The sequence below is a fragment of the Brassica oleracea genome, chromosome C9 (genome assembly GCF_000695525.1).
Source record: "Brassica oleracea var. oleracea cultivar TO1000 chromosome C9, BOL, whole genome shotgun sequence".
In the NCBI taxonomy this organism is placed as follows: Eukaryota; Viridiplantae; Streptophyta; class Magnoliopsida; order Brassicales; family Brassicaceae; genus Brassica; species Brassica oleracea.
In genome coordinates, this window is record NC_027756.1 from 28765980 (window position 1) to 28776788 (window position 10809).

At 37.2% G+C, this 10809-nt stretch overlaps 2 protein-coding genes across 4 annotated transcripts; one reads left to right on the forward strand and one right to left on the reverse strand.

The window, feature by feature from the left end:
* The first annotated feature begins 866 nt into the window (after positions 1–866).
* On the forward strand, positions 867–3563 carry LOC106318300. Of its 3 annotated transcripts, none has more exons than XM_013756213.1 (9): positions 867–1035; positions 1300–1433; positions 1548–1635; positions 1799–2222; positions 2315–2359; positions 2473–2570; positions 2846–2971; positions 3045–3134; positions 3210–3563. In XM_013756213.1, exons 1-9 carry the CDS (start codon positions 988–990, stop codon positions 3321–3323), a joined length of 1167 nt encoding a protein of 388 aa, XP_013611667.1. In that variant the 5' UTR covers positions 867–987; the 3' UTR covers positions 3324–3563. The 3 variants fall into 3 exon arrangements, with proteins under 3 accessions (XP_013611667.1, XP_013611666.1, XP_013611665.1); XM_013756212.1 differs by having other exon boundaries at positions 868–1035; positions 2306–2359; positions 3213–3563; XM_013756211.1 differs by having other exon boundaries at positions 869–1035; positions 2306–2359.
* Positions 3519–9387, reverse strand: LOC106318299. Its single transcript, XM_013756210.1, has 17 exons — positions 9187–9387; positions 9030–9080; positions 7995–8344; positions 7680–7905; positions 7326–7577; positions 7116–7231; positions 6932–7030; positions 6725–6812; positions 6397–6626; positions 6124–6308; positions 5814–6013; positions 5279–5611; positions 5098–5199; positions 4666–4963; positions 4405–4553; positions 4053–4337; positions 3519–3889 (listed from the first exon to the last, which is right to left on the reverse strand). The coding sequence occupies exons 3-17, from the start codon at positions 8285–8287 to the stop codon at positions 3701–3703; spliced, it is 3045 nt and encodes a 1014-aa protein (XP_013611664.1). The 5' UTR covers positions 8288–8344; positions 9030–9080; positions 9187–9387; the 3' UTR covers positions 3519–3700.
* Between the last annotated feature and the right edge of the window lie 1422 nt (positions 9388–10809).

Here is a 10809-nt window from a genome sequence, read left to right on the forward strand (position 1 = left end):
AAAACACAATTGTTTATTTTGACAATATGGAGAAAAAATGAAAGCAAGCAAAAGATAAAAGACCATTCATGTAGTTATGATGAAAGGCTGAAATGAACAATCAAGAAGTTAGAGAATCAATTCGAGTAGACATCCGCACAATTAAAAGATTGGGGTCAAAACGCAATTATGTGAATCCTAAAGGACCAAACGCGCAAAAAACATAAAATAGCCATTGGTGCTCTCGAACTTGTTCTGGCGGAGCCGTGACGGCGAGATGTGATGCCATGACGTCGGAAAAAGGTATGAAAGAGTCTGATGCGATGCTAGTTTCGTTGGCCCAAAAAGACTAGAGCTTTGGTCGAAACTTCAAAAGAGTCTCTGGTGCGGAGATTGGCGATGGATGAAATTCATGGCAGAGCTTGATTGAAACGGAAGAACGCAGGAATTTAGGACTTTTGACGGTGTAGATTATAACGGATCTGAAGTATTTTGAGATCTTCGTGTCTTTTCTTCTTCTTGTTTGGAAAGATTGATAGATAATTTTTAGCTAGAAAAGAAAAAGAAACAACGATGGAAGAAAAAGATTAAAAAGGAAAGAGATAATGATGGGTCCCACTAGTTGAAAAACTTACTTCTGGTTTCATTTTAGTTGAGATAAACTACCTTAGTAGCTGAAAGAAAAAGATTAAAAAGATTAAAAAGAAAAGAGATAATGATGGGTCCCACTAGTTGAAAAACTCATTTCTAGTTTCATTTTAGTTGAGATAAACTATCTTAGTAGCTGAAAGTTTCTTTTTGAGTGATATAAAAACTCTTTAACTGTAAATAACTCAAGTTTTTTTAGTTTTACAATTGTTTTTTTAATTTTTGTGAAGAAAGGCACAATAATAAAAAACCCTAAATAAAAGTTCGTCCATTAAAGCAGCAGCTGCCCCTCCTTTTGGTTTTCTCCGATTCTCATTCCGCCGCCGCGACTGACTGAATCAATCAATCAATCAATCAATCATGAGGGGACTCAAACGCGCCGCTGTTTCCGAACCCAACCAATCCCCAGTGAGTTTTTCCTCGATTGAATCTCGTTAAGATCCAGTATTGAGTGGATTCCCCTGTTTCTGGGTTTAGGATATGAAAAATCGAAACTTTCCTTGATGATTAGTTCTATTTTGGATGATGATGAATAAAGTCGGCACCTTTTAGTCGTGGGGGGCTCATTGTACTTTTACAGTTTTTCGATTTTGAGTTTCAAATTGCCCTCATCACTGGAGACCTGCTTTGTTTTGCTTTACTTGAGAGCTAATTTTGAAAGAGGATCTGCAGTTTAAGAATGCAAAACCAGTGGAAGGATCCTTGTTTGGTACCCAGAGTTCGTTATCGCCGGCCGCATCATTGGATAAACAGAGGGCTGAGTTAGCTAGGAAGCATGTGAAAGCTCTTAATAACCAATTTGTAAGGTGAACACTTATGTGCTTGAGATACCATTACTTTCTCTACTTTTGGGTCTTCTATATAGTTTTTTTTTTTGAAACATGCTTTTATCTATTTTGTTTGCTTCAATGTGAAAACAGTTGGGTGCAAATACAGCTGAAGAATCATCCTGATGAACTTTGGGAAGATGGGATGAATGACTACATTACCCATGCTTCCAACATTCTGGTTATATTCTCTAATCACATTCTCTAATTCTGCTATGTCTTCTGTTTTAGATGTCCATAAGGATACATTGGCTAACTCTTTGAGTTTCTTTGCTTTTTTCTTTGTGGTAAATACTTCTTTAGCTCATACATGTATCTACTCCATGCCCATCTCTCTCTTACAGGAAAAGTTCAAAGATGTTGTCAACTGGCTAAAAGAAAATAAAGGAAAGGGTGAGAATGCATCCCCAGAATCTCGTGGACCAGAGAAGAAACCAATGGCTGAAGTCAAGAATAGCGACGTTAAACCAGTTTCAAATACCAGCTTGTTTACTTCAAACAATCAGCCTGGGCTCTTCTTAACCAATCAATCTTCCAGTTTTTCCACTAGTCATCAGTCTGGTTCGTTTTCAAGCCAGCCTGGAGTATTCTCCAGCAGTCCATTTGGTTTAGCATCCAATAGCCAAACTGGATCTTTTAGCAGTGGCCAGTTTGGTTTAGCCAAGAGCAGCCCACCTAGCCTATTTTCTAGCACTCAAGCAGGAGGGATCTCTAATAGCCAACCTTCTTTCTCATTTTCTAATAACCAAAACCCTTTTTCATCTGGAGGTATCTACTTCCCATTACCAAAATGCATTTTATGGGACTTGTCATTACTTTGATATCAGTGACCTAACCTCTACTTTCTTTAGTTACTCCAGTGTCCATACCTGCAAAGCGAGATTCTCCAGATGATGCAGAGGCTGGTAAGTTTTTTGACCACTGTAATACTGATTTAAAACCAATATTTAAATATCTATTGTTACAAAAACCAAAGGCGTAATGGGCGTGTAAAGATTGGATTCTTTTGACTCTGCAGAAGATGAACCACCTCAACCGAGCAGCCCATCTGTCAAAAAAACCGAAGAGAAGGGAGTTACTGTGGTTCATGAAGTTAAATGCAAACTCTATGTCAAGGTATGTGTTATCTGAAACTTGGATGTTATCTTTCCCCTTTCTCAATATACTGTTCCAAATACTTTGCTGTTGTTCATAAATGTATATAGCCAACACGAATGAAACCATTAAGGTTGTTAGAGATGGAAATGTTTTTTTTTCCTAATTACTATTCTTACTCGAAGTCTTATTAGGTGTTATAGTGGTTGTGAAGTAGTTTCATGTCTCTCTATTTTACTGACATTGATGTTCTAATCTTGCTGTAGTAACTTGTTGTAACTTTGTGTATTATGTAGTCAAATGACCCAACAGATAAAGGTGCATGGAAAGATAAAGGAACGGGGAATCTCTACATAAAATGCAAAGAAGGCGTCGACAAGGGGACAAAAGAATCTAAGCCCACAATTATTGTCAGAAACGATGTATGATTCTGTTCCACACAAACACTTCACATACAACTTGGTTTACAGATTCTAAACCTTTTCATTCTGCCAGGTTGGGAAACTGCTTCTGAATGCTCTACTATACACTGGAATCAAGACTAGCACACAGAAGAACGCACTTGTTGCAATATTCCATTCATCGGTAAACAAATTAGAAGCTTTTTCTTTAGTGCTTTCATGGTGGTTTTGTAGTTTCGTTGATTTTATCTACCTGCAGCAGGAGGATTCCAACGAGAAAGTAACACCTAGAACCTTTCTGATAAGGACAAAGACAGCAGAGGCTAGGGATAAGTTAGCAACAGCCATCCAAGAATACGCACCTTCTTCATAAACATGCCCAAACACAGGACCTTGTTATCGCTTATCGAGCCATCCACGCTATTTTTTGTCTCCCTTGTTCTGTAATATTAGGAAGGCTCTTGAGAGTAACATAAGGTTTAATTAAAGTCATACTCATTGTTGTATGATTGAGAGAGAAGAGTGCCAAACTTATTCTGTAGCGTAATAGAGATTGTTGTGCCAGTCTTTGTAACTTAAAAACTCAAAACACAATAAATCATTCCTTTTTATATATTAGCCAACTGATCTTACTATGAGTAGAGTAACGCAAACAAGAAGCAGAGCTACTACTACATACATTACATTACTAAATTTATACAAAATGGTAGGGAAACAATAGCCAAGGATCAGTGAAGTATTGATCCATACCTAACACACTCCGTTTTGATTCTGTGATCTATAAATAACGAAACGATCCACAACTTTCACGGTAGCAACAGGGTCTTGTTGCGCTGATGATGCACACCATTTGCTTGGAAACTTTCTCTTATGGCTCATCACCCCACTCTGTTTCGGCTCTGCATCCCAATCTTTGTCCAGCTTCCAGTCTTTTGGCACCTACACTCATATCATATACACAATTAAAGTTCCATAAAGATTCATTAAACTACTGCTCAATCAACAACAAGCAATGACAAGATCCATAACGATTGGTTCATGATAAACATTTTAGTATCAGCACTACCAGTTTTGTAGCAACTGTAGAGTATTCTTTTCTTACCTTATCAACGGCTAGAGTGAATACTTCAATGTCTTTATTCTTTTTGATGTGGAAACGAGTGAAAGATTTGTAATTAGCAATGCGGAGTGAAGAGAAAGCTTCATCGAAGTGAATGTGGAGCCAGTTGATGCAGATATACAAGTAGCTTCCAAACACCAAAGACACCACAGGTGTTGAAAAGACCCAGAAGTAAAGGAAGACAGAAGCATAATAAATAACAGCTCCGCTTCGAGAGAGAGATTCCATTCCTTCTTTACAAATGTTGTTCCGGGTAACCGCCATCACCTGATGTTAACCCACTCAGGTCAGTCGTTTTATCGAAATAGACACAAAAACACAGCACAGTAATTACCTCAGGAACATCAAATGCTGACATAAGATACTTGATGCATGCGGGATAAAGGCCAAACGTCCATTGTTCGATACGGACTCGAAGGCCAGTAGGGTCCGGGAAATGCTCGCTTTCCACTGATTTGTACCACTGATACAATGTATGATACCCTGTGGGAACAAAAGTGTCACAAAATTAATCAATGGCTGAATCACAGACAAATTCACTGAGTCACTTGTTATCCATTGGCCTCGATGACATTGTAATGGAATAGAAACTGACCAGAGTTAGCAAGGAGGTTGTGCTGAACACAGATTTCTATGCCTAGTTCCAACATCAACATGAGAATCAGAGCTGCCATCAGGTGGGCAGCAACATGAAGAACTCCAATCATCACCCTTCTCTTCCGAGATAATTTTGAAGGGACGAATATGATTGCAGAGATCAGCAAAACCAGTACACCAGTAAAAGACACGTAAGACTGTTCCATCACGTATACAAATGCGCTCCAAACTGTGCCTAAGAAACTCTCCAGGTGACCAGGAAACGAATCGCCTCGTAAGATGTGGGCTAGCTTACACTGAAACAAAATGATAAACGAGAAGAAATGAGAATAGCAATAAAAAACAGCTATACCATATAAAACACCAGCTCAGCTTCTATAACTGGATGCTGTGCACTGTTTAAATAAGACAATCAAAGCTTAAAACGCACCTGAGGGAACAATGAAAAGACCAAGATAAAGTATATAATGCCACCAATGATATCAAACTGCCAGTTCTTTTTCCGGAACTTCAAAATATTTCCCAAAGCAATCTGCCAACAGCAGAAAACACCATATAACATCAGGATGCATGGCAAGTTAGTGAAAGAGCCTGTAGAAAGAAAAGATTACCTTGCTTGAATCGTGAAAAGAAGGGTAGGCAGCCTTGCTTACATACGAAGACCCATAGAACTTTGAAAATTTGCTGAACACATGGGTGGGATGCAGAAAAGCTCCTCCACAGCCATTTACAAGAAGATGTTGGACGTGGGCAGGTCCATCTGACTGAGCACATGAATGTCGCATATAGTGATGCAAGTCCCCTGCCATTCTAAGTTTACATCTGTGTTTCAAAACGTCGCAGATCAGATGCCTCACGTTCTTCCCTGTATCGCTGCTCCAATACCAATCAAGAAGCCAGCTGGGTTCATGCGTTATAATGATCACTGCATCATCCTCCTTAACCTGAATGAGAAAATATTTATTCTACTTAAGAAACATACTGAAAATTGTGTAATATGAAAACACTACGCCACTAGAATATAAAGCCTAAACCACTTTTAAAGATTACTTTAGAAACTAAAGAGTAGAACTAGAGTAGGAACGAAAATATAACATAGTGTCAACAAATCTATAAAGCGTAGGGAAATATGATATGCAAAATTACCTTCTCCTTGGCCAATTCAGAGAAAAATTTAAACTGGTCGACATCAATATCACCATGAAGAGCAAGATCCAAACCAAACACCCACCATCCCTCAGGTAGCTGCAGGGCAAAATAGCTTTTCTTCTGGGGCATAAACCAGCCACCTAACCAACTCTTATGGCATATATACCTCATGAATGTATTGAGTCCGTCAAACCAGTCTGTGATACAATAAACAACAACTCTATGGTCAGAGGCAGTGGAAGAAGAAACAAAAGTATGTGAAACAACTTATTTCAAAGGTAAAATGATGGTGAGACCTAGAACTCACCGTGGTTTCCAGGGATGAGAAAACATTGAGGACCATCATAATCCTTTAGATCTTTCACTCCCTCCGGTAACTCAGGTTTGTCAACAGCAATAGAGTCATTTTTATACCAATGGGGAGGCTGGAGCGCATACTCAAAAGGACAAAAGAGACGCTTCTCATATGTAAACGCTGATGGGTTGGGGTATCTGGGGGCATATCATTGAAAGACATCCACGGTTACAATCGGAAGCTAGAGAATATGTAAAGACTACAGACAATATGTAAATCACTTACGCAAGGTCTCCTCCAATAAGCAGTACATTACCCCGAGGTAAAGGTCGATATTCATCACCCAATACAACTTCGAGATTAGGCTGAGCGAGAAGTTTGGCAACAGCATATGATGAGTTCCCACCGTCACCGGTATCCGCCATGAAATCAAACCAAAAGTCTTCCTTGTTAGCAAGGTGGTCATATAAAAGTTCTTCCCTCTTGGTTTCATCACAAGATTTGGTCATTGCTGCCTAAAGATTTTTCAAAAAGGAAATAATCAAAAACATTACAACAGATGTCTGGCCAGAGAAAGATTGATCATATAACTCATAAACAAAAAGAACCATACCTGCAGCATCCGCATGTCAAAGCGACCAACAAAGACCGTCACTGATACGAGGAGGTCAAACACTGTTTTAAACAAATCAGCCGATGTTCTGAAATATATAATTAGACAAGTCAGCACCTGGTCAATTGTCTTTCTTTCATCGTTTACTCTCCTCAATAAAAACAATGGTAAGCAGAAAAGGGAAATGCTCGTTTGGCATTTACGTACCCTGAATACCAAGGAACCATATCTAAGAAATTTGGTTTCATTTGTTCCTTCTTCAACTTCTCACATTTCTCGACTGAAAGAGGGTGTGTCAGAGCCCACCTGAAACAGCGTAACAAAAGTTTTAGATTAAAGATGCCATTTGAATGTAAGACCAAATCTGTTCATATAGAGAGATGCAACTTACCCTGTTGATCTCTCCACTACATAATTGGCAATGTAAAGACCAATAAATGTGGCCCACAACGAGTATATGGGAGAAATTTCGCTAGATGAATCAGGACATGATCCATTACACGCAATCTGAAAGTATCAAGATAGGAACAAGACCAAAAAATCAAAGGGTGGACAAATAAAACATAATCACAGCTCACTGAAGGGTTTCAAAAAGAGATACCTCTCCGTAAATGAACCATTTGGACAACAGTGGATAATCACTAGCGGATCCAACTGGAGCAAACCATGACGAGCACACTTGGTCTTTCAGCTCATTCATACGAATGAACCGTGCAATCCAGGTATTGTTCCGATGTTCTCTTTTCCAGAAGGAAAACAAGCTAGAATGCTGCTGTCTTCCAGGAGTTTTGTCCCTAAGAATAGCTCGGTTACCACAATGGCTGTAAAAGATACAGCAAGCCATGCTAAGAACCTGAACAGATGAAAGACATGAAGACAGTAAACTTTTATGTATTTTAAGCTAGGCAAATAAGTGGGCTTAATGTGTAAGACTCTCCCATGGTGGACTACTTACGGTGCAGTTTTGAAGAATGGTTAAAATCTCTGGGCGTCTTCCAGCCACGCGAGAAACAAGGCCAACATACCAAAGGGCAAGAAAAATGATGTGGAAGACAACAAGGAAGACTATTGATGATATGTAAATCGTCAAAAACAAGGACAAATTCATCCTCAAATCCAAACCCATGGACTGAAAATTAGGAAGATGATACAGAGCTGCAACTAAAATCCAGGCAATGTACCTAAAAAAAAAAAAGAATTAAGAACTTTAAAGACTGAATATTAATGTAAAATATTTTAGGAAGACATAATGAAATGAAGAGATGCTTACCATCGACTGAAGTTTGAATAGTTTGGTCTGATAGTCTTCCCAATAAAAGGAGAAGAAAAGAAGTAGAAGAATCCGAGCAAGCAGCCATACATTAACCACCACTTGACTGAAAACTTTTCTATGAGGGTGTGCATGTTATCCGAGGAAATAAAGAATAGGCAACCGAGAAAAACAGCGATGATAGCATGGCGAGAATGCTCATGGGGGTAAGGGTAAGTGTGGGTTAGAATCGTCCTGACCCTCTCCATTTTGAGGGTATTCAATAAACGAGCAGAGTGCTTGTCAGAGCCCATACAAAACAACACAACTTTGGGTTTCCGGGGTCTAGTTCAGCATACAAAACCTTGTGCCTAATGAAACAAAAAGAAAATGAAGAAGAATACATTAACCACAGTAATGATCCAGTATCCATGGACAAACAAGTGCCACACATTACAGAAAATGATTAGATGGTATAAAAATATCAAATAGGAGGATAATCTAGACTGCTGTCTGATTGATTCATAAGAACCCTTGCTTGATCCCTGAATTTTTTTAAAAAATGATCACTGATACTAGAAGCATTACAAGCGCATCTGTAAATCCACCCATCAAACATAAGCAAACTAAGCTAACACCATCATAAAGCATTAAAAAAATGTTAGCCAGAGATGTAATCAACACAGAAACAACCTGAAGCTGTTTAATTAATTTCCTCAGTTTATCGTATTAATAGTATGAAGCAAACTCACATATATGATATACCATCAAAAGAAACAGTGAAAACACTTCAAGAAATCACACAAAGATGTACAAATACACTTTGGTCAGAGGAGAAGTAAATAAGCCAAAGAACAAACTTACTAGAATAAGCAACCTGCGACTCTTATGCTATACAATCCCCAAATAAATAAATAAATAATAACATTAACAAACATCATTAGATTAGATGCTCTTTTAATTCAATAGATCAAGAGAAACATTTGCAATAGATTTCAAAAAATCTGCAACATCCATTCACCAAAGTCTTTAACCGAGAAGCCAATCTAATCATACCTACAGCAGCGGAAAATTGAGACAGAACAGCAACGAATCCGTAAGGTGAATCTGGGTGTCGGAAAGAAACCCGTTTGGAGAAGAATCAAGTAAGCGATTGATTAGATTCAGGTCAAAATAAAAAAAAAAAAATGTGGTGGTGGAGCTTAGAGCTTACCCCCAAAAACACACAATAACCCTAATTTTGAAAAAAAAAAAAGAATTTGAAGAAAGAATGATCTGTGATGATATGAGTCAAACGTAGAACGAATCACGTGGCTTTTATACTCTGCCTGAGAGCAGAATTTGTTTTCCTTTCTTTTTTTTTTTTCTCAGAAGAGAGGGAGAAGAGGCGGTTATCCAATGATCGCCACTTTCGTCTCAGCCTTTTTCACTTTAATAAATAAAATAAATATAAAAAAAGGATTTTGGAGAGGGAATCAACGAATCATTCCATTTCTTGCTACTCACAATGTGTCAATGTCCGAATCTTTTCTCTGAAATTTTCATTTTATAAAAAAAATGTCCGGAGGATTAGGTCTTAACCGCCTTTAGATTTCCATATAACTCTCGATTTTTTGTTTCTTTGTAATTTTCTTTTTATTTTATGGCTAATATTATTCGACATTGTATACATCGTCCCTTTAAATTTTGTTTTAGAGAATCTTTTTAGTCATTTCTAGATGACTGTGGCGATCTATTGCTTTGAAATTTGTTAACCGGATTCAATTTCGAATAATATATAAATTTTTCACTTTAATAAATAGATAAATATTCTGTTTCTTTTTGCTAACCATGTACACAAATTGCTTTGAAATTTTTGAGCACTTCAATATTCTGATCTCTAATAGTTTGTTATTTAAATATTAGAAGGTTGCACAAAAAAAGTAATTCTTCAAAGAAATTTCTCTAATATTTTGTTATTTGAAATTTGAAAAGGGGTTATTGAATCTTTATGGTTAGCTAAATTAATAATGTATAAATAAAAATGTCAAAATAGGTTAAAATTTACACAAAAGTGTGTAAGTAATTAAAGGAAGGTGTATACAATCTAAGGAAAGCTAAAAACATAAGCGAATTAAATAAGGAGATTTATCTATTGTGTGTGTTTTATTGGAATTTGAGAAGGGATATGTTGAATATTTATGGTTACCTAACTTATTTATGTATAAATAATAATGTTAAAATAGGTCAAAATTTATACAAAAGTGTGTAAGTAACTAAGGGAAGTATACAATCTAAAATTTGAAGTGAAACACATTAAAATGACGAATTTACTGTTATTCCAATTTTAATTTTCAGAAATTATATCAAATATAGTGTTATTAACATTGTTATTTTAGAATTATTTGAAACCCTAATGATTTTAAGATACTTTAGTGGAACCTTTTAGTAAACAAAAAATAAAATTCTAAATCTCAGGGATAAAATGTTCTATTTATAATCATAGTAGCAAATTTACTAAATCACTTAATCATCTAATAAGTCATTAAGTCGGGCGAGTGCGTTGTATCAACAAGAGACCTGGGAAAATACTTGGGGATGCCGATTCTACAAAAGAGAATAAATAAAGATACGTTTGGGGAGGTCTTTGAGAAAGTGACTTCACGATTAGCAAGTTGGAAGAAGCAAACTCTAAGCCTTGCAGGAAGGGTAACTCTAACTAAGACAGTGTTATCATCAATACAGGTGCATTCGATGAGCACGATATACCTGCATGTTAGCACACTTGAGAAACTGGATAGCTTATCAAGAAGCTTTGTGTGGGGAAGTGGACAACATTTGGTCTCTTGGGTTAAAA